This window comes from Nipponia nippon, unplaced genomic scaffold (assembly GCF_047370975.1).
Source record: "Nipponia nippon isolate SJK-2023a ecotype South Korea unplaced genomic scaffold, ASM4737097v1 scaffold_3, whole genome shotgun sequence".
Lineage (NCBI taxonomy): Eukaryota > Metazoa > Chordata > Aves > Pelecaniformes > Threskiornithidae > Nipponia > Nipponia nippon.
The window spans coordinates 669,719-697,017 of record NW_028262347.1 but is presented as its reverse complement, the minus strand read 5'-3'; the positions used below and the strand labels follow the sequence as shown (position 1 = coordinate 697,017).

The 27,299-nt window shown below is 49.7% G+C and overlaps 1 protein-coding gene across 8 annotated transcripts in view; it reads right to left on the bottom strand.

Moving 5' to 3' along the window:
• SHANK3 (SH3 and multiple ankyrin repeat domains 3) overlaps positions 1-27,299 on the bottom strand; it is a 375,879-nt gene that overhangs the window by 121,143 nt on the left and 227,437 nt on the right. For all 8 annotated transcript variants that reach the window (XM_087764022.1, XM_087764023.1, XM_087764025.1 and 5 more), the window contains exon 14: positions 23,070-23,183. In XM_087764022.1, coding sequence (XP_087620148.1) covers positions 23,070-23,183 — 114 coding nt within the window. The remainder of the gene's footprint in view (positions 1-23,069; positions 23,184-27,299) is intronic.

The window sequence follows — 27,299 nt, the reverse complement described above, 5'->3', positions numbered from 1 at the left end:
TTGTTTACACTATTGAAAACACAGCTTTGGTTCCGTCCATCCGTCCGTCCGTCCGTGTCCCCGTCCCCCCCCCCCCCCCCCCCGATTCTTGTTTTTCTGCTCCTCTTGCATGTTTGGGGTTTTTTATTTAGCTTTTTCCTTTTTTTCTTGGAAGCGCTGAAGAGCAGCCCTAGCATCCTGGCACCTGGAACGACGCGGTTCTGGCTCTCCTTGCCACCTCAGGCAGCCTCCTGCGGCAGCGGTCTCCAAAGTGGGGCACAAGGCAGTCCACTGGGGCGCGGAAAGAAAAATTTTTTTTTTTTTTGGTACCATTAATAAAATTTTAAAATATTTTAAAACGGTGTTTATTCTATCTTTATCTCACTATTTTTATTTTATATTTTTGCATGTGCTTTACAGTGCACATAGTATATAAGCAGAGTAGTACAGGTATATAATTCATAAGTAAATATATGTGTACAGGGAGTGCGTGCTCAAAAATTATTTTTACCGAGGGGCACGTGATCAAAACGGTGAGACCCCACGGCACGGGACATGCACCATCCCAGAGATTAATGCAGGCGCTCTGGCAATCCCCCCAAAAAGAAGCAAGTGCACAGCAACCCCCAGAAAGCCCAAGCAGACGGTGAGGACAAGGGTGACGCGCACTAGGTGAGGTGAGGTGCGGCCCAGCCCACGCGGAGCCGTGGCTTAGGAGCATTTAGGGGACGTCACCGCGCAGGGAGCAGTCCCTGGTGATCCAACGTGCTATTCCGGCCTCGCCACTGTGCATCACCTAATGTGTTTACCTAATCCAGAGGGAGGTTTCTTGGAGCCTGATGATACAAGGGGGGCTGATGGCTCCCCGTGAATCTTCCGATTAGGTGGTCGTCCACCAAGTCCCGTGCCTGTGGTCCTGGGAAAGACTGTCTCAAAGAACGAAGGAATTAATCTTACTAGCAAAAAGACACGCTACGCCAAGAAACGGAGATGTTAAGGACTTCTCAGCACAGCAACATGCCGCAAAGAGTTAAAGGAGATAACCCTTTCGCCTGGATCATCTGAGGCAGCTCCTCACCTTGCTCAGCATCCTCTGCGGAGTCAGGCGGGGATAGCAGACCCTACCCGCGGCAGCACAACTGAAGCACGCTGCAGCCATAAGGAAAAGCAGGCACCACGTGTTCTCAAGGGGGGCTGACGTGCTGCCGGGGAAGCACCTGCACCATGCACCGGCTCCCTCCCCGCTGCTGCGGGAGCGCCCAGACAACGGCAGCACGGAGCAACCTCCCGCTCCGCTTTTGCCTGCACGCCACGCACACAGCTGGGATCCCACCGTGCTTTCCACGGAGGAGCGAGGCGAGACAGCAGTGGCCTAAAATATACCTAAATCATCAGGGCAAGTCTTGTGTGTTGTGCCGGTAAACAAGCTGGCACCCACAACTCTCTACAACTTGACACAGATGTACAAAAAACGGGAGGGGCAAAGTGGGAGAGGGAAGGAAGGGGGGCTCCTGTGGAGGCGCTGGCATGGCACAGCCCGAGCGGGTCACGACAGTGACGGTGAGCACATCCACCCTCTCCGCCTCACGGCACGCGAAGACACTCTTCAGTGAGAGACATCCCCCGTCCCCTTAGACCCCTGCGAGGGAGGGAGCGCGCTGCTGCTGCGGCACAGCAAGCCCTGTTCAGACAGGCACCCCTCCTCCTGCCTCGCTTCTCCCCTCGCTCCTGCCTTCAGGAAGTCCCGCTTCCCCCAGCCCCACGCGCCTGTGCTTCAGTCCCTTCTCCTCCCTCTTCTCCACCCTACTCTGCCTCCTCCTCTTCATCCCCTGCCTCCCTCCATGCACGTAGGACACGTGTACCTCATCTGCAAACACCTCTATCGATCTCATTCCAGATAAAAGAGTGGTGATTTGGTGACGGGAGCTGGATTTATGGGCTGTCCGCAGCCCAAAGGCTCGTTCTCTTCCTGACTCCTAAATATAGCTGCTGCCGAGCACGTGTTTAATGGAGCCGTCACGGAGGCACCAGGGACTGAGGCTGATGGATGGAGAGGAGCGAATCACTTGGAGAGAGGTGTGGAGAGGGAGGCTCTATATTTAGAGAAGAAGGAGCAAGAGGACAGCAGGGCAGCCCGGTGGGACGGGCTGCGCCCACGGGGTGGCAGGGGCTCATCCAGGCGCGCGCAGCAGCACAGGCAGCCCGCAAAGGACAGGCGCAAGCAGGGAAACAAGAACAGGGAATACAGAATGCCGGAAAACTGCGGCCTGGAAACCAGCATGTACTCAAGCTGCTATACACACTGTCCGTAAAGTGCTTTTGTAAAGTTTTTAAAATGCAATTCTTTCTAGGTAAGTCTGCCTAATACATTAGATAAAAATACAGGAATGCTAACATCCCATGGCTGACCAAGAGCAGCCTGGACATGCCAGAGAAAAGGTTCTGGGAAAGCAGCAGCTCTCAGGCAAACTGACGGGACAGAGAGCCCTGCTGGGCCAGGGCGGGCTGACACGAAGCTTGGGTGCCATTCCCATCCATCCTCCAGCACCTGAATTGTCCCCATCCTCTCTTCTCTCAGGCACCCACACTGAGTTGCAAGCAGAAAAAATAACTCTTTTGGAATGTGAAAACATACCTTTTTGTTTCTACAGAATGTTGGAATTACATTTCTGAATACTAGTTAGAATTTAATGTAATTCAATTTAATCTTATTAAATGCAAGATTCATGTGCCTCTAATTATTGGCAGCAACTTCTCTTTCATCATCTGTTTTTGACCAACTGCTCCTGCATCCCAAGCAGCACCTTAACAGCAGGCACTCTCAGAGGTGAGCAGGCAGAAGCACTCCATGCCAGACACAGCCAGGACCGGCCCTTGCTGCCAACGTGCCCCAACAAGCACCTTCCCTGATGGTCACGGGCTGCACGCCCTTTGGGCCAGCGCAACGCAGATGCCTGCACCGCAGCACTGGGCGGAGAATCACAACTCATTTGTTGGAAACCGATCTCTTTAACCATTCGATGCAGCAGCAGGGACGTTACAGTTATCACCCAAGAGCTACATTAAACCAGAGAGGTCAAGGTCACAGCAAGCCATAGAGCCATCAGGCAGAGACGGAACTGAGGAAGGGAGATACCAGTTAGAACCTGTGCTAGTCGAGAAAAAGGGTTTAAAATAGATTCTAAGTTGAAATGCCAACTAAAAGCAGTAACACGCGAATCAGAGGAGATGTGGTCTCAGGAACGGAGAAGACTGGGGTCCATATTTGTGCCTTCTCAAGTACATGGACGCTTCTTGTGCCAACACATCCACGGGGGAGGCTCGCAGATGCCCTGTCTCGGTTTCAGCGATCCCTTACGGGAGTACTGATTCATTGCTTTGGGAACTGCCTCATCACCCTGGAAGAGACGTCATATTCAGCTTATGCTCTCCGCGAAGACAAGTGGTGGGTAGTCTCATCCTCTTGCAGCGGCTGGACCGCAAGCCTGGCTGACGCTATTCTCAGTGCCAAGGGAGAGAGAGCTGTGCTGCTCTGCAGGTAGAGCCAGCGCTCTGACGGCAGGCAGAAGAACCCTCCAAAGCCGGGGAGGGTTTCGGTGGCAGAGCTGTGGTGCCACAGCATGTCCGAGAAGCAGCGTCTCAGGCCTGGAGCAAGCGAAGCGCTGCAGCCCCCCCGGCGCGGGCAGCCAGAGCACTGCTGCCCATTGCGGATTTCACCCACGTGTCCCAAACCGTGCTCTCGAGCACCTGACTCGGAGTAGGCTGATGAGCAGATGCCACCACAATTAAAGCCTCTTCCAGGCTCTGTGCCAGGCAGCCAATCTGGCTGGGGCGGCCTCAGAGCGCTGGTGATGAAGAGAAAGGGAATTATTTCAGAAGAAATGCTGAACTATGCTGGGGTGACGACAACAGATGGACACGCAGTGCCTGAGAAGCCTGATACTCCTCCACACAGAGAAGGAGCCAGAGCAGGTAAGACACGGGAGTGCATCACCTCTGTCGCCAGCGGCAGCGACCACTGCCCAGTGCTCCCAGGGCAGCAGCGGGAGCTCAGTGCACGGGAGTGGGAGTTTAGGCAGGGGCTCTGTGTGCCGCAGCTCTGAGCCTTATTTCAAGTGCAAGCAAGCATGGAAACCCTTGAAGTATGACTCTTCCCTTCTCACAGGGCTGCCAGGAGAATGAACTAATTCATGTCCCTGGGGTACCTGGATCTGCCGACTGAAAACAGAGAAAAGCCCAAGAATGTATTTGCTTAGTGATTTGTGGTATTACTGTATTTTATGCAGAATGGTTAACTAATTTATGCTTTCCCCATGACTGGTCTTTATCCTGTGAAGTTTAAATACAACTTTTCTCTGAGAGTGAATACTTTCAGAAGCCTTGCTCTATCATTCTTAGTTTCATACACCAATTTACATACAAGATGTATTACATTTGGTGAAACTTTGGCCTGCGTTACGTGAATGCACAGAGGCGATTCTATCAGTCCCTCTTGCCCTTAATTTATGAGTTATACTGGCAATGCAGTTATGCTTGTTAGAGTTTTTAGCTTATCTGTAACTGAAAAAAAAAAGCAAATAAAATGAAAGTCTACTGTCAAATAACTATGAGTCAGAGAGCAGCATCTGTGCATTACCTCTCACGGGGACTTAACAGCCAGGCTGTCAGCCCGAGAGGAACGGGGAGACCAGTTAAAGCCACAACGCCAAACCAGCAAACGTAGCAGAGCAGGACCTGGGAGGTTATGTTCAGCAGAAGGTCTCCACAGCTATTCCATGTGGATCTACCCACATTTCTGCAACAAAGGTATTTCCAGAAGCGCCATCCAGGCAGCTATAGTTGTTTCCGACTAAGCCCTAAGCCCGCAGGGAGGGGACTCCGTCCAGCCTCGCCTTCCTCCCGCGCGGTGCCGAGGTGCCCGGGGCGGGCAGCCCTCACCCGCAGCCTCCCTCGCGGCGGGGGGAAGCACCAGCTGCAGCTCCCCAGGCAAACCGCTCACCCTGGAGACGCTGCCCCATGAACTCACCAGCAGGACATGTCCCTCGGGAGAGGCCCACAACTCCTCCGCAGCAGCACGACAACACAACCCCAGTATGGATTTTCTTCTGGTTTGTTGTTTTGTTTGGTTGGTTTTTTTTTTAAATAGATATAAAGCAAGTCTATGAGGATCAGGAACTCCCACAAGCTGCTAGTTAGCTCCAGGGAAGATCATTTGTGCCAATGGTTTCCACAGCCAAATCCTAGGGTAATGCCTGCCAGTCTTGCACCAGCACCTCCGTGCTAGGACAGACGGGGACCTGAGCAATGCCATCTCCTTGCTGCCCAGAAGGCCAGCAGCAGGAGGCCTCAGAGCCATAACCTGGCGCGGGTTGGTTTGGGTTCCTGACCCCGGACCACACACAGCAAACGGGGGACTCGGAAGCACAAGGACCCTACCCTTTTAGTACTGACAGGCTGGGTTACTTGGCCACGTCTCCACCTGCCGCCTAGCACGTGTCACCTCTCTCCAGACCACTTTCCCCTCCAGGGACAGGAGCCATCCACATGGCACACAAAGCCCCAGGAGCCACCTCCCCGTTACGGGGACCACGGCTCTGCTGACGCCGCAGAGGACCGAATTCCTCAGCACAGCCCAGGACAGGCGTTTTCGCTCTGGACACTTGCACAAGTTGCTGTCCCACCATTACAGGGACACTGCTGTTCTGAGCAATGGAAGCTGGGCAAAGCTGCTCAGAGGCAGCAGCGGGTGGGCATGGCACGCACTCGGTATGCTCCTTCTCCACGGTTCACAACACGGGCAAAATACGAACCAGTTTTCAGCGGAGAGCTTCCCATCGAGGGCTACCCTCCCACTGATGCGCAGTCTGAAACCAGGGCAACTACACCAGTAACACAGCTGCAGCGCCTCTATGGGACTGCGCAGAGGTGCCACCGAGCAGCATTTTGTTTACACGTTCACATGTTTTTCCCACCTTCCCAGATCTCTAGGGTTCAGCAAACGGCATGGCAGTGCTTGACGCTGCTTCACCCTTTCACCATCTCGGCCTTCAACACTCTGCACAACAGGGTGACGTGGCCCAAGGGTCGCACAAGCCCCGAAGTTCTGCATATGACAGCACCGAGACAGAGAGGGGCTTCCTTCTCCTGCGTCTGAACAACAAGCTAGAATAAAAGCATCCTCACTGAGACCAGTAAAACCCGTGCCAGGTGAAGCAGAGGAGAGGTGTCCATCCTTTACAGCACTGAGGAGCCACCTGCCACGAGACCAAGAAGGCCCTGCTGGCCATCAGGCTTTGCCTAGTGCCAAGGGGGAGAGAGCTTCAGGAGGCATAACAGCTGTCTCCCCGGACATGAGAAGGTTATTGAGAAGACAGAGCACCGAGGTGTATGACAGGAGCTACCCTCCAGGGGACGTAACATCTCCCTTTTACACCACTGAACCTACACAGAAACCTTTTATGCCAAATGCACAACCATCTCCATGCCTGCCAGCTGCAGCAGTCATGGGACAAAAGCACTTCAGTCATATTTCATCATGGATGTACAGACAGACTGGGGAACGAGAGGCTGGAGAGCAGCTCCGCAGAGAGAGATCTGGGGGTTCTGGTCGACAGCAAGTTGAAGAGGAGCCAACAGTGTGCCCTGGCAGCCAAGAGGGCCAACCGTGCCCCGGGGTGCATCAAGCACTGCATTGCCAGGCAGTCGAGGAAGGGGATTGTCCCACTCTGCTCTGCACTGCTGCGGCCTCATCTCAAGTACTGCGTGCGGTTTTGGGTGCCACAGGACAAAAAGGATATGAAGCTACCAGAGTGTCCAGAGGAGAGCCACAAAGATGGTGAAGGGTTTAGAGGGGAAGCTGTATGAGGAGCAGCTGAAGTCACTTGGTCTGTCCAGCCTGGACAAGGCTAGGACCAAGGATAGGACCTGAGGGAATGGCAGGAAGATATGCCACGGGAGGTTTAAGTTGGACATTAGGAGAAGGTTCTTCACCCAGAGAGTGGTGGAGCACTGGAACAGGCTCCCCTGGGAGGCAGTCATGGCGCCGAGCCTGAAAACATTCAAGAAGCATTTGGACAACGCCCTCAGACACATGGTGTGAATTTTGGGGTTGTCCTATGCAGGGACAGGAGTTGGACTCGATGATCCTTGTGGGTCCCTCCCAACTCAGGACATTCTATGACTCTCTGATGTTTATGCTTCTTACCCTGGCCCTCTGCAGACAGAACCAATGTCCCCAGGTCGTCCAGGGAAGGCTGCCTGCACAAACCTTTCACATGGACAATCCAGCTCACCGAAGCACGCCTGGTGCTGACCTACACCAACAGGCTGAATTCTTTGTCCCCGGGCACATGGGCAGAACTGCAGCCCTCCTACGAATGTAGCCTTGCATCTGTCCTCTACAGAGAGGAGACACCACAGAGAGCAACAGTCACACCAAAAATTGGGTGTTTCTAGTAGAGTAAAGTTTCTCGAGTCAAAAGGATCACAATGAAGATATGATAATGGCCAGGCCTGCGGACATTTTAGTGCCCACAACACTCAGGGCAGGCTGCACTGAAGTTCTGGCTATGAGCTGGACCTTAACCAAAGCCTGTAATGCCCTTTCTGGAGTTCACAGAGTACATGGATGCCGATACGGCCAAGCTATCCGAGGGTGGCATACCTTATAAATGAAGTGCGCCTGGTCATCTGGCAAAATGGAAAAATAGGAACGCCTCTGGAGTATGCTCTTGTGCCCACAGTATCTTATTTTCTTGAGTTCTGACCTAAAGGCTTAGCTTAACTAGACCTTCAAGTGGCAGTCAGGACCATCAGAGTCAAAGTAAGGTACATAATGGGAATTCAAGATCTTTCTTGGATTCTGGTTCTAGGTCTATTTTTAGAGGCTTTAGCAGGGGTAGGGAAGTGCCAGATGGCCGTAGCAGGGTCTGTTATGACCTCACTGATGGACAGGGTCACTGTAACAGAAGCTATATGGTGACAGACATCCAAGAGCACATATGTTCATACTGCTCAGAGTGTGCAAAAATGCAAGAAATCTGACATCCTGCTGAAGAGGCCCTGAAATGATATTCAGTAGACCCCACAGAGAATGGAGAGCAGTCTTCCCATGAGGAAATCACGCCCCTGTGACAAGCTGCTCTTTGAAGGGTGCTGTCCCAACACCCAGCCAAGAGAGGGGATCACGAAGAGTAAAGAGAGGAAGTTGGCAAGTGTGACTTGTCCCCTGCAAAAGCTCATTGCCAAGCTAGGAAACCCACTGACAGCACAACCAACCTGGAACTTGGTGCCAGCTACAGAGAATGGCGATTCTGGAGACACGGGCACCCACGGGGCCACTGAACATGGCAACACTGCAAGCAGTGCAGGAATTACAACCAGAGCAAGTCTGGGGAGGATCGTTTGTGTTTCTGTCTGTCGATCCTCAAACTTTACACTCCTGTTGCAGAAGGAGCAGGAGAGCAATGGACAGAGAGAGGTCCTTGAGTTGTAAGCATGACAGCCGAGGGGCCAAAAAGCCATCATTAATGACCTCTTCTAGATCTGGCTTAGCAAAAGACTGGCCATTACTCTAGGATTCAGCAGCAAGAAACAAAAGTACTGATGATATGGCAACTGAAGTCGTAATACGAAAAGTGGGTGTGGAGGGAACCTTAAGCCTGCTAACGATCAATAACACGTTGCTGCTTCATTGTGTGCCAAGAACACGGTGCAGAAGGAAGTCAGTGGAAAGGTTTCATCAGGCCTCCTCGCTCAGGGTGCTGATAAAGACCTGGAACAGTTATGACCCTTGTTCTTTGGCTTAGTCCTTGGCACCAGACCTGCTGTCTTTGGGATCAGCAGCAAAGATTGGGGTGCTCTCATTCTCCACAGTGACTTAAAAGACTTCCCAGACGGGAAGGCTCTGGAGGAAGACCTTTCAGGAGTGCAGTGTTGGGGAGGCTTTGCATGCTGGCAAACAGCAGCGGTCAGTGCAGCTGCTCTGAACAAAGAGTGTGCTAGCAAAGGCTTCGTTTTTTTCCCCTCAGCAGCAGGAGTATCTGAATCATGGCTCTACTAAACCTGAGGAACCTAAACCTAAACCCCTCCATGGGTTTGCCTCACCTCCTTTTGGAGCCTTTAATCTGCACTAACTGGGGCAACGAGATCCACAACTGCACGCTGTGTGGAAAGAGTTCATTTGGTGGAGTTAAGCTTGCTGCTTAATTTCATTGCCTGTCCCTTAATTGTCACGTTTAGACAAACAATAAGTCACTGAACTTCCCCATACTTTCTCAGGCTCCCATTGTATTCTCCTGACAACCTCCCCACACTTGCCTCTCTTCAGTTCAGTCTGTCCTCATCTGGAAACAGTCTTGTGGCCCACCACTGGCAATCTCCACCTGCTGTAGAACCTGCCTGCTTATTTCTGTCCTTTGCTTCTTATCTTTCAACCAGTTGGTTTTTTTTTTAAAGCAGACTTTGAGAAAGCCTACTTAACAGCTTTTTGAAAGTGCTGGTGCACTGTATCAATCCTCGTCCCAGTGGTTGTTGACTACTTCAAAGACTTGTAGGACATCTAGTGGACTTGCCCCTAAAAAAGTTCTAAAATGAGGAAGAGTCAATAAATTATTGCTTTATTCTAGTTTTCACTAATTTGCAAGATAAAAAAACCAAACCAACAAAACAAACCCAACCAAAAACCCCAGACTTACTGGTCTTTATATCCTGGCAGCGGTGCTTGTCTATTATAATAATGAAAAATAATGCAGTTAAGGCTAAACCCTTTAAGCAAGACTTCTTTTTTTCTCTCACACATAGAAAAGATGATGCCTACTGACTATGTAGTTTTATTCTAGTGGTAACTACAGGAGATGCTGAACAAGTATGTATTGCTCTCTACAACTGCCTGAAAGGAGGTTGTATTGAGGTGGGGGTCGGTCTCTTCTCCCAAGTAACAAGTGATAGGACAAGGGGAAATGGGCTCAAGTTGTGCCGGGGAGATTTAGATTAGATATTAGGAAAAATTCCTTCATGGAGAGAGTGGTCAGGCCCTGGCCCAGGCTGCCCAGGGCAGTGGGGCAACCACAGTCCCTGGAAGTACTCAAAAAACGTGTGGATGCGGTGCTTAGGGACAGGGTTTGGAGGTGGACCTGGCAGTTAGGTTAACGGTTGGACTCGATGATCTCAGAGGTCCTTTCCAACCTTAACGAATCTGTGATTCTATGAGAGATGAGTACCTTAAAATTAGCAGTTCTAGGTAAGAGTTCGTAGCCAGGATCTTTTAAGGATCTCACGGATGATCTCTCCGGAATAACATTTTCAGTAAGTCCTGGAACACAGAGCAAGTAACTGAGGAGCAGAAGAAAGCCGCATCAGTGGCAAGTGTTTAAAGGATGAGTGGGGACAACTCTTGTAGTTATGGCATGAAAGATTGACACCGATCTCGAGGTACATGTAAAAGCCAGTAAGAACTTGATCATTTAACAATTTGATTAGATCACTCATTTTGATGTTACTCAAATGGATCACCTGGAACATAACAGCAATGCTGTGCCATGTTTTACCCTCGGAGCATGTATCCCAAACCAATTACGAAGTTATAGAGCAGATCCAGGTTGCCCAAGAGAAACTTAACCTTAACCAATGCCCCACGCTGAACAGTGAGACACCGGCCCCAGCAGGGCCACCCACGCCACCCGGGTTCCCAGCGTGGTCAATGGCAAGACAAGCACTACTGAAGGCCTGCAGACTCCGACCCCTCTAATTTGAACCTGAGCTGCCTGAACCAAAAAGCTTCCTGGAGCAAACTTGACGGGCATTTTCACATACACACATGTTGGGATTCAGACTGCGCAGCCAGCTCTGAGGCCGGGCCCCTAAGGAAGAGCAAGGCATCTACTGTTCCCCAGCTGCCCACCAGCCTGAAGCTGGACAAACACTTCTTGCAAGCTCCAGAAGATAAGAAATGAAAAAGTTAACTGAGAAAAGCAGGGAACTAGATATAGAAAGGATTTGTCTCCATTTCTTTTAAGACTGTTGAAGTACTGAAACAATGGGAAGTGCACAGTACAAATGAAGAGTACCAGAAGATACTAGCAACTAATAATCATAGAATCGTTAAGGTTGGAAAAGACCCTTAAAAGAAGAATCGTTAAGGTTGGAAAAGACCCTTAAGATCATCGAGTCCAACCGTTAACCTATCACTGCCAAGTCCATCACTATACCATGTCCTCCTACCAATGATACAGTTGCTTAAAAAGAAGACAGAAATACTAACTCACTGTCTGAGCTAATATCAAACAGTGCTGGAAATGAATAAAACATAAATCAGCCTGAAACAAAAATGATCAGAAGACACTATACTACAGCAACTTCCATAGCATCAACAGACCAGCAGAGATACCAGAGCTGAAACACCAACCAGCCAGCGATCAAGCATCCAGATGACGATAAAAAGGACTAACTTCTTTCAAGAATTCCGGAACAAGGTACAGATAAGCCCGAGTCCACCACGGGCAGACTAGTGCTGTGCTGAAGCACGAGAGATGCAGAACTCAGAATTACTCCCTGTAGAGCCTGCAGCCAGCACCTCCTCTCCTCCCAGGCTGCAAGGAGCAGCAGTGCAAATCTTTGTTCAGGGAATCTCTTGTTCTTTATGCTCTGTAAAGTCAATACAACTCTTCTGCTGAGCCCAAATTTTTTCTGCAGTCAGCCAAATATCAATGACGTGGTTTTTTTGTTTGTTTGGTTTTTTTTGGTTTTGTTTGTTTGTTTAAACTAAGTATGCTACAGACTTTTTTTTTCTTTTGCAGACCTAAACAAATCAGTCCAGGAGAAACCACTTTAAGCAACTGCTTTTCTTGTATTTCGAATTCCCTTGCATTCTGAACAGTTCAAACATCAGCCTAAGAGTGCTTTAAGACCACCACATCCTTACTCCTTGGACACATAGCGCAAGGGAGATAAATGGGCTAAGAGTGCCAAGGCATTGATGAGAGGTTCATACCTAACTGGCACGGGAAAGCTCGGTACTTTGTGCTGTTCCTTGATACACCCTGCTTGACCTTAATACTCTTATATCCGTCACTTTAAGGAACGTGGATGTTCAGAACCTGCCCAGAACACTTGTAGTACCTAAACCTGACCACTAAACTACTCATGATGCACGTATGGTTTTTGTTGCTAAGTGGTCAACACAGTACGAAGTGTTCTGTTATCAGAAATGTTAAGGAAAAGCGAATCTGGAAAGAATCTAGTGTCAAAACTTTTAAGTTCCTACTTTGAGAAGGGGAAAAATCAGCAAATCTAATGGATATTAGCTTTAAAACCTCAGCAGCACCTTGGGATATTCGTAACATTGACCTTTATTCTTGACCGCAAGAGGAAGCTGCCAGCAGAGCAGCAGATTAACTGAGACAGGAGGAAAGTTCAGAGAAACAAAGGGGATCAAGGTTAAAGGCAGCACAGCCAGCCAGGGAGCCTAACATAAGCAGGAGTATAATGGAGACAGGATCAGGCTTGGAAGGAAGTCAGAAAAGTGAAAGAGCAATTAAGAGGATTTTTCGAATGCTGGTACAGAAGTGGCCAGAGGACTGGGTCCCACCTCGGGCATGACAAGTGAGGCACGTTGGAGGGGAAAGCAGCTCTGCCTGGAAGGCGGGACAGTGCACCAGGCCCGGGGGAGATGAGAGGTTATCTGCGCTCTTGGAAGATGGATTTAATTTGGATGCTTTTCCAGCGGCAGCTGGCTGGCTGTGTCCATCAATGCTCCTCAATCTACAGCTCTACCACTATCACGTCTTCAGCCATTTCTGCACATGCTCCCACGAGTTCATGTGCTGCATGCCTAACTCCAGCCGGGACAGCAGTCAGCTGCAGAAAGCTCAACACATGCTTTCTAGCTGCAGGTGAGGAAATTCCGATTTCCCATTCTGTCAGGGAATTGTCACCTTAGGAGTGGCCAAATGGGAAGAGTCATCTCTCTCCAGCCAAGAGACCGTGGTAAAAGCAGACACATTTCTTTGACTGCTAACAAGGAAGCTACTTTAGGCTGCAGATCTACTCTTACCGCCACTCCGTGTGGAACTAAACGGCTACAAGGATAGTACAGGAGATTGTGTCAAAGGCGTTGATAAAAGCCAAGGTGTACAACAACCACTGGCCTCTCCTTGTGCAGCTGTCCCAGTGCAGAAGGCCATCAGGCATGCCAGGCATAGTCATTCCATGCTTTTGCTCCCCTGCTTCCCTCGCTCCTCCTGTCCCAAGCTTGGAGACTTCTTCAGGTTGCCTGTCTTCCTGGGCGAAGTCTGAGCACTGAGTGCACGCTGGCTGGGTCATGCGGTGACTTAGCGGCCAGCAGGCCAAGCAGGGCTCCAGCACAGTTCATGCTGAAGTCTTTCCCCAGGACTGTTAAGTGTACAGACTGAAGGAGGGGACTGAACTCAAAGTCAAAAGGTGAAACGCAGAGAGTCACAGCAGGGCAGTTTGCAGCACTTGCGCTGCTCCCTGGCTGCGCCTGGCGTGCGAGCTGTCTCTTGGTATCCTCCGAGAAAGCCGCCTCCGAGCTTGTCACCAAGCGCACACGCTCGTCACACAGCACCGAGGTGCAGATCCGCTCCCCAGAGCGGCTGCAGGGGAGTGCCTGCATATCCATCTTCTCACTAATCATCCTGCAACGCCACATGGAAGAGCTGGAAAAGTAAAAGAGGGACCTTCCTTCCCGCAGGGGCTCTCAGGACAGTGCTCCAGCTCCTGAGGCTGGGCTTGCGCCGCTTTGACTCCCCACCTGCTGCTCCGAGGCAGATGCCTCCTTAGGGGCTCCTTCCCCCCATGCAGGGACTCTCAAAAAACCTGCTCAGAAAAGCCGCAGCGTGCGGACTCGGCGTTCGCTGCTCAGCCAGGGCTTCTCCTTTCCAGCCCTGGAAAGTTTAGCTGGCTGAATTTTTTCATTTCCTGCTGTCCATACTTCCTCCTAGTGTAGTCTTTCTTCAAAAAGCAAAGTATTTGTCAAAAGCAATGATTGTCAAGTTACAACAAGGTACATGGGTGCTACGTGCAAACCCCTTCAACCAGTGAGACCCAACCCATACAAATGGCCACAGGGGACACCAACAGCATCTCAGCTGCGGGACTGCAACTCCGTGCCATTGCTCTACACACCATCCAGGCTCCCTGTGGAGGAGGCTATATCCCCCATTAGTTCAATACCGCCCCAGTCTCTCTTTAGGATAAAGTTCTCCAGAGGAGGATCACCGTCAGTCGAGGCAGACTCCATAATGTACCAAGAAAACAAAAGAGAAGGTGGAAGAGAGAACTTGCTCCTTCACATGCAGGACACACAGAGCTAAAGTTATAAAATGGATACCATAACAAAACAAGCTGACCTCCCCAAAGCCTAGTGCAGACCTCCAGGAGGGAGACGATCAATTCACTTCAGGAAATTAGGGAGCTGTATTTCATTAAGGCACCGAAATCCTCCACAATCCTCCTCCTCCTCTGCAACCTATGCATTTGCATCACCTGAGGTTGGCATCAGAGACGAGTGAAGAACAACAGTGCCCTCTACCAAAAGAAACAGCCAACGACTTCTGCAACCTCCTGTCCCGAGCCCAAGCAGCCGGGACAGAAACAGCCCTGCTCTCCAAAGGAAGGCGGGCTCGGGCTGGGCTCTGGGCGACACAGTCTGGGCTCAGACCACTGGGGCCAAGCCAGTGCGCCAACACTTCATCTTCTTCAGTGGTGGTGTGCTCCGGTGCCTCTGATGTACCACACTGGAAAACACTTCCGACTCTCTTACACAGCACAGCAATGGATGATTCAGAAACACAATACTAACCATTTTTTTTACATCCCATTGTTACACCATCTGCTCTTCCCGTATCTACGCTGGCCACCAGGAGGGACAGTGAGGGGACAGGCCCAGCCAGCAAGATGCTCTCACTATTAGACTTGTAAGTAATTTGAAGTACCCAATAATTGTTATTTCAGTTTCAAAACATTTCCATTTCAAAACATAAGAGACTCATTTCTTGATCAAAAGGTGGTTCAAGCTCCCAATTCTTTCTTCAAAAAGCCTTTCCACAACGGGAAGAAGTGGTAACACTTCCATCACCTCCACTGCTACCCACAGGTACCAAGGAAGTAACCAAACGCATCCCTGTCACACGAGGGGGGTGTATTCCACTCTTAAAATTATTTTTCTTTTCTCAGAAAAAGAAGAAATGTCAAAGACTAAGTCCACTAGGAACTTGGTTAACATGGTTTCATGTAATAGTAATTTAGATGCTATGATGATGGAAAACAACTGGAAATCTTGCCACAAACAGACGGACAGACAAGGAGCAGTAAGGAGAGAGGTCTCTGCCATGCAAAACAGATGGTTCCCTGGACACAACCGACTCCCACATCCTTCCACAGGAATCAACGCAAGACAAAAAAGGAAAAGATCCGATAAAGAAGATACTCGTGCCATGGCCATTGCACACCCAGGATCAGCCGCAGCTCTTAGTCGGTCCCAGCCTCCCACAACACGCCCTCCATAGCCCCAACCACAGCCAGCATCGGCACCTCCCCAGTCCGCGTGGCTGCACCCCTGCGTCTCCCAGTGCCGAAGACCTGCCCGTCCTTCAGGAACCCTTGTCCCGGAGAGCAGGCGTATCTGCAGCATGCCCACCTCCTGGGCCTGTAACCGTCTGAACCCGGGCACTGCCAGAGCATCCCAGGTCTCAGCTGCTTCCGAAGGAAGAGACAGCTGCACGTCCCTGACCAGCAGGGAAGCAGCTGCAGGAAAACCCAGACCCCGTATGTCTGCAAGTGCTCTTCAGCCCACCAGTTCAGGTGCAGCCTAAGTTTGCAAAGAGCTTCTCTACATTTCTGTCCACAAAGGCAGATTTGTACGTCGAAGCAGATAAACAGCACAGAATGTTTCCCAGAGGAGACGGTACAGCATCTCTCCAAACAAACACAACTTGAGAGAGGCAAATAGTAGCAAGGTGATATCCAACAGTCTTGGATTTCTACCAAGGCCAGGTTCCAGGCTTGCAGTGCATGGGGGAGCTTATGCTCCGTTCTCACACCTTCTCTCAGTCCACGGACGAGTTACTGCGACAACAGGCTGCTCGCACATATGCGCCGAAGCATTTGGCACATTCTGCTTCACACACCCAAACTTGTCCTTTAATTTCTGGGTGTCACTTCCCGAGAGATCAGCGAGCTCTGCACGGCAGGCGAGGTCTGCTCCACCGCTGAAACCAGGCGGGAGAGACAGCCAGGACGCGCCGCAAAAGGGATTTTGAAAAACGCGAGGGAGTGAGGGTCAGGGGAGAGAGAGACGATAGTTCAGGGTGAAATGAGCCCAAACTGGATGCTGACACTACCACAGGACTGCAACATTTCAAGGTATAATAAGTAAATGCACATTTTACAGTGCCTGCAACCTATCCCAAACAGCTATTTTGTCTTAACTACAGTTACCAAATGTTCCTCTGCAATTTTAACCAAAGCTGCAGGTTCTTCTCCCAACATTTCCCTGGACCACAGACTCAGGACCGCTCTGTAATTAACCCAAAGCAAGAATGAGTTGTGTTCAAAGCAGAGGCGTAGCCGTTCCAGCACCAACTGCAGCAGAAAGCTGTCCAACAATTGACAAACTAGGTCCTGAAAAATTAATACTTTTATTTAATTTCATATATTGCAAATACTCCGTAATGGTACTACTGAGATTGGTGTGTGCAAGCTTAGCATGTACAGAGCCCCAGCCCTACGAGCTGTTACTCAATTCCCATCCAAGAAGGATCCCACCGTCGAGGCTTCTGCTCCTTGCCGAGCACACGGAGGCTGCCCACATTTTGAATTTCTCTTATTAGAGCAGCACAGCCCCAACAGCAAGCGTGTGTACACGAGGAGAACAAGACCGATGCGAATCCAGATTCCTGCGGACAGCGATCCGAGTGACAACCAGTTCCAGACCAGCTGCTAACAGCTCCCCGTGCCGTAGCGCTAACGCCTCCCACATACTGGAAACGCCTCGTACGAGACATCCCAGGCTCACGGCTGCCTTGTTCACAGACACATGACGCTACAGTCATCTCCTGGACCACTAATATACCTCCTCTTGTTTCAAGTAAAATGTTAGCTTGTAACTGCCGAGAAGATTCTGTTAAGTGCGTTTCATCCTATTTCTGTTACGCCAACTCATCCAGCTCTGAAAGTAAGATGTTCTCACCTCATAAGACGTCACAAGGAAACATTAGCAGCACATTTCAGTTTTCTTTTGGCCACAGCTATTAGTGAAAGCATTTAACAGGTGAAATCGTTAATCAGCGAGTGACAGATGACAAATTTCCAGTGCTCCCCCACATTTCCTCCAACTTTACTAATAATTTCCCACGACACTGAAATCCAAGCAAGCTGGAACATCGCAATTTCCTTAGCCAACACAGTCAATCAATCTCCTTTAGCACAAAAACGTTCCTGGATAAACGCCGTTCTGTCCTACCCCTTTTCCCATCTTCCCCCATCTCTCTCCTTCTTCAAAATCTGTTTTAAACAGTTCTGTACCAGTGACCCCAGGGCACCTTAACGGGGTTGCCCAGAGTGCTCCCACACACAAGGTTCACTGTCACCTCACTGAAATCTTCGCTAACATGCCAGTAATTTTCCCTATTATTTTTTCAGAATACTGGTGTCATTTGTTTGCTGGGGGCTGCAAGGGCAGAGCTGCCCCCAAAGGGAGGTGGGCCAGGAACCCAGCAGACCCCATAGCCGGCACAGAGGGGGCCTCGCTGGCCACGACTCGAGCAAGGCCAGCAGGACAGAGCCAGAGATGGTGGCCAGGTCCAACCAGGAGTCCAGCTCATAAGGCGGCAGCACAGCAATGGGGCAGGTCCCAAGACAAGCCAGGAAGCCAATCTGCAGGTCAGGGTTAAGGCCAGGTCTAATGATCACTGGACAGGTCCACAGTCATGAGGCAGGTCTGAGGTCAAGCTGGGAAATCAGTCCATCGGTCAGGGTCTGGACAAAGAGGGTCCATGGCCAGCCACGGGCATGACTATGACTGAGCTGGAGGCCAGGACGCTTCCAACATCGTTCAGGCAGGGATTGAAAGCCACAGTCTGAGCTTAAATAGAATTCCTGGGACCAGTGGTGTGGGAGGAGACCGCAGGTGAAGCTGGTCAGGGACATTAAGACATATTAGTGCCCTCAGGGCCCTGACATTGGTCTCTCCAGCTGGCAATATCAGTCCCACCATAGACCATCCATCCAACATCGTGCCTGTTTTGACAGGGAACCGCTCTGGTAGATTTGGACCTTTATCTCATTAGCTTTGATCTTATCTCATTCTTATTACTTAATAGCTCTACATCCTCTTTCCGTACTCTTATTTGTACAGCTGAAGAATCTACTATTACTCCTCTGAACATTCTCAAGGTCTAGCTCAGCCGAGTTTTTGGCAACTTGCATCTTACATTTATGATTTCAGATCCCCCTGATACAGACTTTTTTGCAGATGAATCTTAGTCCTTGTTCTTTAAGAGCTTTGCTTATTCCTAGAGCCCTAGGAACAATCACATTTGGATTCCCTACCTGCAAGATTTCTCTTTTGCCAGGAATACGTTAGGGCAGGTTTTTGTAGCTTTGACTTAAAATATTCACTCAAAATTTCACCTCTGTTTTAACTCACTGAAGACAGTCAATTCCACTTACTTCACTACATTTTTCTTCTTTATCAAATACAAAAATCTAGACTCTACCCTTAGTACCAGGATCTTACACCATCATTTTCCAAAGCAATGTGAAGGCGTATGTTTTTGTCCTATCTTTCTTCCTGCACAGTCCATGCATCACACACGCTTCCTACCCTCAGCTTTATCGTCACCTCTGCCTTTCTTTAAAGCACACATGTGCTGCTCTGGCCTGTTCTCGCCCATAACAGCTGTCGTACTGACCGAATCGCTTGGCTCAGCTCCTTCCCCTCTGCACTCATGAGCTGGCATTTGTATTTTAAATACCTCAGCCGTATCTTACTGGCCACCATCAACTCCACCGCAGAGAAGACAGCCACTTCTCAGAGCAGTCTGCCTGCTTTGCTGTTGCTTTCACCTGTCTGCTCACCTCCTCTCTTGTGTTCCTTTAGGCAAAGAAATGTCAACCTCTATCTGATGTTCCTCCTCTTGTACTAAAACGAGCAACGCAGATAGCAGCCTGTCCAAATCATCCCCCCTCATTTCTTGGTTTAAAGCCACTTTGATTTCTGAGGGACCAGACATTTAGGTAGAGTCCCTTCCCTGAGTGCTCCTTCTCTCCATGCTTTCAGTGGCTGAACAGCAGGTGACTTACCGGCACTGGGACCCACCACTAGCGTGTGCCTGGGGCACCACCACTCCAGGCAAACGGCTTTAGCTCTAGCACAAGCCACAGGGGCACGTGGCTCCTTCTCTCGTTGATGATGCACATCAGGCAACTCCTGCTCAGTGACCTGGTGCTCTCTAAACCCTGAGCTACGTGGTCCTTGGGGACATGCTGAGGAGGAGAGGAAGGAGAATGAGAGGCAGATGTACATATGGGCTGGGCGTGCTGAAAAATGGTCACTAACAAACAACGTCTTTTTCTGTTTCATTTTAGTCAGAGCCCAACACGCATTCGCACCATGAAAGATCATCTTCCTACATCATTTGGATATAGATCTGCAGTCTCTCAGGTACTTGTACAAGTGCTGCCCACCCGCGGTACCTGTCACGTCCCCTGGTGACGCTCCGCAGCACCTCTGCAAGCGTGAACGAAGGTCCAAGCGGCTGCTCGACAAGCAGGAGCACAGTTCCTCCAGGCCCAAGCTCCACCAGTGCCTCCACTCAGGGAGACAAAGACATTCCCGTGCAGAATGACACGATGCAGCTTGAGATCTGAGGGGAGGCATTCCCACTGCCCAAAGGCAGGTCTGCACACCATAACCTCATAACAGATCCAGGGACAGGGAGATGTGACTAGCTGATGCTTGCATGCGGGTTCTTACACCCACAGATCTCAGACTACCAACAGCTGTGAGGACCACCTGATGAGCTTGATCCTATATTGGCAGAAAGACAAGGCCTGTTTCAACCACATGGAAGGCACAAAAAGATTAATTCCCTGAATCCAAGAGAAATGTCACACCACTTTAAGTAGAATATAGGGCATGGTGTTAGAGGACAGATGCAGACAGGAATAAAAGCGTGTAATGAAGCGATGCGATCGATAATTAGAACTTGGATCTCCTCTCGGGACATCAGGGTGATACACGAAGGATCACCTCTATGGGAAGACGGGCAAAAGCAGAGATCTCCGACTCGGTAGGGCCAGAAGAAACACATTTAGAACATACAGAAACTTTGAGTTATTTACCAAAAAACTCTGTTTAGGCCCCAAAGGATTTCAGTTCCAGAGACAGGAGATACCTAAGGAGACCCTCACTGGGAAGAGAGAAACTTAAGTTTCTGCCTTGCGGCCTGTAACAGAGGTGGGCAACGGGACATATTCCTTCAGAGTCAACAAGCGCACTGCAGCGTCTATGAACTGGGACCTGGGAGGGAAGTGCTGACCCAGAGGCACCCGTAGAGAAGAACTTGGCTCATTTAGGCAGATCAATATGCAGCTCATGGCCTTTTCCCTCAAAGCATGAAAATACATGCAGGTTAAAGGAACATCCTAATACCATCTCCAAAATGTCAACCCTGAAAGTTGTGCTCTCTGAATTTCAATGAAGATCACAATGAGCTGTTCTCATCCTTGTCACAGTCATCTTCAATCTGTTCCAACAAGAGCGTAGTCAGGTATCTGCCATGCAACCCTGCTACTTTCCTCAATCAATAAACACAGTTGGAGATGTCCGCAAGTCTGATGTGGCTTTGTTCCCCAGCAAAGTATAGTCAGGCCAAAACCCTTCCATCAGTGCACAGCCTAATCAGCTGCCAGGCTATACTTAAACTCCTCAGACAGACACTTCTCTTTCTTTGATCTTGATGACAAGTGGTAGAGCAACATCATGTCCATGCAGCTAAACTTTCTTCTGTGCACAAACATCATGGCCTTATCCAAACTACCTTCTGCAAACAATCTGTACCTGAAAACTGTGCCCATGCTTTGTCTGGAAAAGTAGGAGTTGGCAAAAGCCAAAACCGTGCTGGGGGACATGCCAACAACTAAACAGTGTGGACAACTGGAAGAAAATGCTCATACCTCTGCTCCAGCTTTAGTGTCTAAACACCATCTGTTTTTCACATTTCACTACACAATTTAAATTTAACCCAAACACGTAACATTCTCCAAGAAAGCACCCAGCAAACAGGAACTCCTAGATACAGGAAGGGCTTATAAACCACTGCGATTAGTCTACTCTCTTTGATTGAGCATCACAAAAGGACAGGGCAAACAGCTCCTGCACACTGAGATGGCTCCAGAGTAGAGCTCCGAAGCAGCACGAGAGGGCAGAAGGGGGAACCTCTTCAGTGGAAGTCTCAACTCATCAGCCCTAATCACCCCTGAAAAAGGAGGAATATCCCAACCAAGTCTCCACTGTCATCAAGCGTTTCCCATCAGCACAACAGAAACACATCTGCTTCACTTCTAATGGGCCCAGAGCACAGCTGAGTTCACGACACTGTGCTCAGACAGGAGCCTTCTCTGGCCAGGAGAGGCCAAAGGCAGGGGTGACCACTGCAGTAAGATGAAGCACATACAAAGATAATTTCAAGAAAGAATACGAATGAGCATTGGGAACACAAGCTGGAACTGCAGACTGGAGAGCTAACAGCTGAACCAAACCAGAGGCAGAGGGAGAAAAGCTTTGCTGACTAGACCCTGCGGTGTGCAGGTTCATAGCGCTACCGGTGGAGTTCCACTCCCACTACGCCCTCCACGGCCACCAGACCAGGTCCCAAAGGCACCTAATACTTTATCCACAGGGACTGACATGCAAGTGTCCCAGAGGACGCGTGACCTGCCACATACTTGTCACAGCAAGCACAGGGTTAGTGGCTCACTTATGGAATCCAAGCATCCTGGTAAGGAGACGCCTGAGGGTGCAAACATCTACATTTAAAACTCTCAGGCAGGACTGGGATTAGAGCAAAGAAAAGACTTTATAAGTGGGTTTAGGCTTCCAGAAACTAATTAAAACTAGTTGTGCAAAATGGAGAACCTTATTTTATTGATTTTCTTTTCTCTTCTACAACTTTGTTTCCAACTTTGCAATCAAGGTTTAACTCTCCCTTACCAGAATCCATCTGTGTGAATTTTAAAGCTCATTTAATATGCAAAGTGACCTACACTGAATCTGTCAAATCAGGACCACTTCTCCGCTCTCCTAAGTAGTACTCTGGGGAAAAAAAAAAAAAATCCAGATGTTCTCTTCAGTTGCTTTACACCAGGACAAGTTCAGGCTCGCCAGAAGTGCACCCAGTCCTGAGGCTGGGAGAGGAACGCTGCCCGGGCAGCTGCCAGCGACAAGGGGTAAGCTGCGGTGATACGCCCCGCAACAAACCCACTAAGTCCCAGTAACCTCTGAGATGACCGGACTGTTTGGCACATGCAATCTGCAGCTCCTCCTGACACCGCTGTCCCCCAGGAACAGCAAATACCTGTTCAGTGGTGGCTGGCGCTGGGGACGGAGGGTCAGGAGTGCCAGGCCTGAGTCACAGCCAATTTTAATATTTTCTGTTGGACTAGAACAAACATGTGAATTACTGAGGATCCATCTGCTGCTTTCTTTTGAAGTCTCCTACAATGCAACGCGGGGTTGGAGGTTCAGATCACCAGTCACACTCTCTTGCTCCATTACCCACTTGCAGAAGACCCTGCCACTGCAGTAATCTCCACAAAAGGACCGACGATTGCTCTCCTCCTGACAGTACCACACACTTACCGTGGATCAGCGTGTCTACAACTGGATGCTAACGCACTCAGTAACATAAACTAACACCTTGAGCAACACAATTTGTCAGATGCATCCATCACCCACTGCAAAGAATGGGCAAACTCAGAGACGGCTGGAAATTTAAAATGAATACTTCTGAATTCCCAGGGCTGTTCAGCGTGTCTGCTGAAAGACGTTCAGATCTAAGAAAACAGCTTACCTTGCCGTGGATCATACTGTCGCATCTGCACCTCCTCAACACATTCTGCCGGGAACCAGCCAGTCCTTCCTTTCACGGTTCCTTCCCAAAAGCCACCTTCACCAATACTCAGCACTGTGGGAAGACAGAAACAGGTACATGAGAATGAGCAGGGCTCCCAGAAAAAGGGAAGGTCAGAAGGACCATCGTGTAGCGTTACCACAGCGGAAACACGGAAGGGCAGAGCACAGAAAATTTGTCTGGGGTCAGGAGTGGTCTGGAGGAAGAAAGCACCTCAAGAAGCCTTCAAAAGCTTCTTTCACCCATGTCCAGAAGAGAGACAGGGTACACAACGGCCTTCAAGCAGCCATGTGCTGTGAAAATTAAACAGCGAACTGGTAGCACCATCTTTATAACGAGGACTGTTGATGGGGGACCCAGGCATAACATCGGCTTTGACAAAACCATTCCCTGGAAACACGCTACCTACTGTAACTTCTGACACCTCAGAGCAACAGAGGAATCACAGCCCCGTAAGGAAAACGAGACGGGGAGAGGGAAAGAAATTGGCCAAGGCGACAATACAAGTCACCCTGAGAACTGGGGTGTCCGGACTGGCCTGTGCCCAAAAAACCAAGAGCTGGTTCACTCCAAGCGACAGAGCAAACAGGAAAGCACTTCAGTGTCACAGCAAAATTCTCCCAGCCCATTAAGCCTTGTTTTTACTAGCTCAAAGCTTAGAGAAACAGAAAGGAAGTCTTGAAATGTGCTCTGAAGATTAAATGAATTCAGAGTCCAGGAGATTTTAACGGAGAATCACATCAGGAACGTCCTCATTAAAGCAGGGAACTATCAGCTTGAACTCCTCACCAACTGCCAGCTGAAGAGGATGGCTTTCAGGTAGCCAGGGTACAAACTCCCGAAGAGCCACAGACAAAACCAGCATTTCTTATTACACCTTAAGAATGAAGTGGGGTCCAAAGCAGACTAGCCAGCACAGTCCGAGGTTACAAAACAGTCTGAGGTTTCTGCTATGAAAACCATTGCCAGCAAACGTACGTTTGATGTCAGCTATCATCTCCTAGTTCCCTACAACTGGATCCCCCACACCTTATGCTGGCAGGCTCTGCAAGAAAGATCTGGATTGTTTTGGGACATTTAAAAATGCATCAGATGGGACCATTACATTTCCTATGGCCACAGAGAAAACGATTGTCATTCCCAGAGCACTCAAGAGAACAAAAACGTGCACAAGGCAAGAGAGAAGAATGGTGACTAATCTTCCTGGATGTTCCCTGTTTATATACGGTATCCAGAGTGCCCAGATATTACCCCTATTTTATCCAGAAAATGGCTGATGTGCACCTCTCACTTGAATTCAAGCACTTGCAAGGCCAATTAATTGCACCATCCCGATCCAGGGGAGTGGAGGAGAGCACTTACATACGCTTTCAGGTTACTGTGGCTCACAATGCTTTCCTAACTCTTTGTAACACAGTGGTCTCTGGAACAGATTGTGAATTAACGTGTTAGATGTAGTCTATAAAATGCTGTAGATCAAGAGAAACTGCTGCACATCACCCGAAAGTGATAAGCTTTTGATACATCCTTTGGAAAACATTTGTAACGGCAATTCATTTGACATCCAGACAAAAAATAAACAGAAGAGTCAGCATCCTGGGGTCCCTGCTGTCGGAGTGAAATCTCAAACGATCTCGAAAGTATTCCCTCAGCATTATCTGGATAGCAAGTTCGTAAAAACAAGCCCACCACATCAAGAGATCTCCTTGATTAGCACAGAGACGTGGGGTTTATTGGGACTTCCTTTGAAACCTCAGGAGCCGTTATAAAACCCCCTCATACAAAGGGGGGACACCAAACTGGGTTCTTAAGCTCCTGCACAAACCCCTGGACAACAGGTGAAGTAAAAGGCTGGCACCGGGTCTATCTTAAACTTGCATCGTTTTTTCTTATGCTTTCTTCCTATGGCATTTTCTCCAACTTTGTAATCGTAACGTAATCTTGTGACTTTGATAGCAGAAACCTCATCTTCATTTTGAGCTTGCCTATGATCTGGAACACACGCAAGTGAATTTGGCTGCTTCTCCCCAAGGCAGAGACCGGAGGTTTGCAGACAAGTCTCGGGACCTGACCCAGCCCAAAGGCAGTAGTGACCTTGGAGGCTGCTGGATGCTCCCTCCAACCATCAGGCAGGCCCCCATAAAAGACGAGGAACCTCCTGTGGCTGATTACCAAAAAGGCCCTTTGGCAAAGGGAGGACAGCGATGAGGCAACCAGCAAGCATGGGGAAACCTTACTGTCTCGTTCTCCTAGGGCTGCACTGCACCGCGCAGAATGCACAGAGCCGATCCGCAGCTATTCAGCTCTAGATGCAAGAAACCACCAAGCAAATGAGACCATTGGTACAACACGGTTCCCAGCAACCAGATCTTCGATCCTCAGTAGGAACAGCTCTCGAGATAAACTCTTTGATAATAATAAAATTTGTACCACAAGGGTATGCAAGTATCCTACGGCTGCGTGTGGTGCCAGAGCCACACAAACGTGGTTACTGCTCATCTTCTCCATAGTACAAGGATTCTGCACAATTCCCAGTATCCCATCGCTCCTCTCTTTTTTACCTATCCCCTCAGAGTGGGCTGGGCACTCTGCAGAACGCACGAAAATGCCCAGTTTGAAAGGGTGAGCCCCCACTCCCCAAAAGCCGTCCTCTCAGATTACCGCCCCATGAAGACACTTCCACCGACAGCTGAAACGCAGCGAGGCATCTGTCCTGAAGGCCACAAAGGGCTGCGGAGGCTGGCACGCTTGACTCCTCTCTCCTGAACGTCTCTGCTTCACCGCAGCACGGGGAGGCAGGAGCACTGTGTTCGAATGACCACACTGCTGCCTGTCACCTCTGTCATCTCGCCGGCCTCCACCACCCCCAGGGTCCCTCCCTGCACCTCCTGCAGCATTCAGGCTTCATGCGTGTTAGCTGCACTGCTTTCTGCCCCAGCTGGTAATCTCTGCACAAAGCACTGTGTAATTAGTGCAGTGGTGCCTTCCAAGTCAAAGACCTCTGAGGAAAATGGTTTCTTTTCTCTTTTCCTGTCTTGATCCAAAATACCAGCAACCCCATCGATGCAGGCGTCCTTGTGCTCTTCGTATGTCCACTGGGGCCAACACAGAATCATAGAATCACAGGAGGCTTCGGGATGGAAGGGCCCTTTCCAGGCCATCCAGTCCAACCCCCTGCAATGGGCAGGGACATCTTCAACTATATCAGGTTGCTCAGAGCCCCGTCCAGCCTGGCCTTGAATGTTTCCAAGGATGGGGCGTCTCCCACCTCTCTGGGCAACCCCTTCCAGTGTTTCACCACCCTCATCGTGAAAATTTTTTCCTTTGTGTTCAGTCTAAATCTACCCTCCTTTAGTTTAAAACCATTACCCCTTGTCCTGTCGCACCTCTGGGGAACTCACTCCTGCTGCTCCTGGGTGTTCACCACCCACCCCGAGCGATGCGCAGGGCTGGAAGGGAAAGCCATCCTTCCCCGGTAAGGCAGACAGGCGTCAGTGGTGGGAATACAGCATAAGGCTTAACTCCCAGTTGGCAGATTTACAGGACTTTCAGCTCAGGAAGAAAAGAGGGTGCGATTACCCACACAGGAGCATACCTTCCCTGACACGGACCACGGTCCTACAGCCAGGCTGGGATTTCTGTTGCTGGTAACTGAGTGGACAACTCTTTTTTTTTTTTTTTTTTTTAAATTCGTTAACAAATAAAAACCTGAATTACTATGGCATTTGATATCCCAACTGGCAGAAGGCACAGACACATCCACATTCTACCCGTGCTGCTACCTTTCCAGTTCAGCTCCCTCCTAACGCCTCACAGACGGCACTATCAGATTCACCCCTGCACCCATCGCCATAGTGCCCATGTGTCACTCACAGCTAAATCCAAACACCAGAGTTATAAATACATTAAGTACTGCTCCATGCCAGCCAAAGCAAATTCCCCAAAGAAGAGGAACTTCACAATCGCCTGTAGGCATTAATCCTATAGGAAGCAAGGGAAAAACAAACAAACAAGCAAGCCTGATTTACAAGCCAAACAGGAGACTCATTTCAGTCTCTTCTCTAGATCTTTTCTTGAGATGCAAATGCTCCTGCTCTCCAAAGGTTATGATGTTGTCACAATTTGGAACAGACCCAAATCCTGTACCTTATTTCCCACTGCTCTCATCCA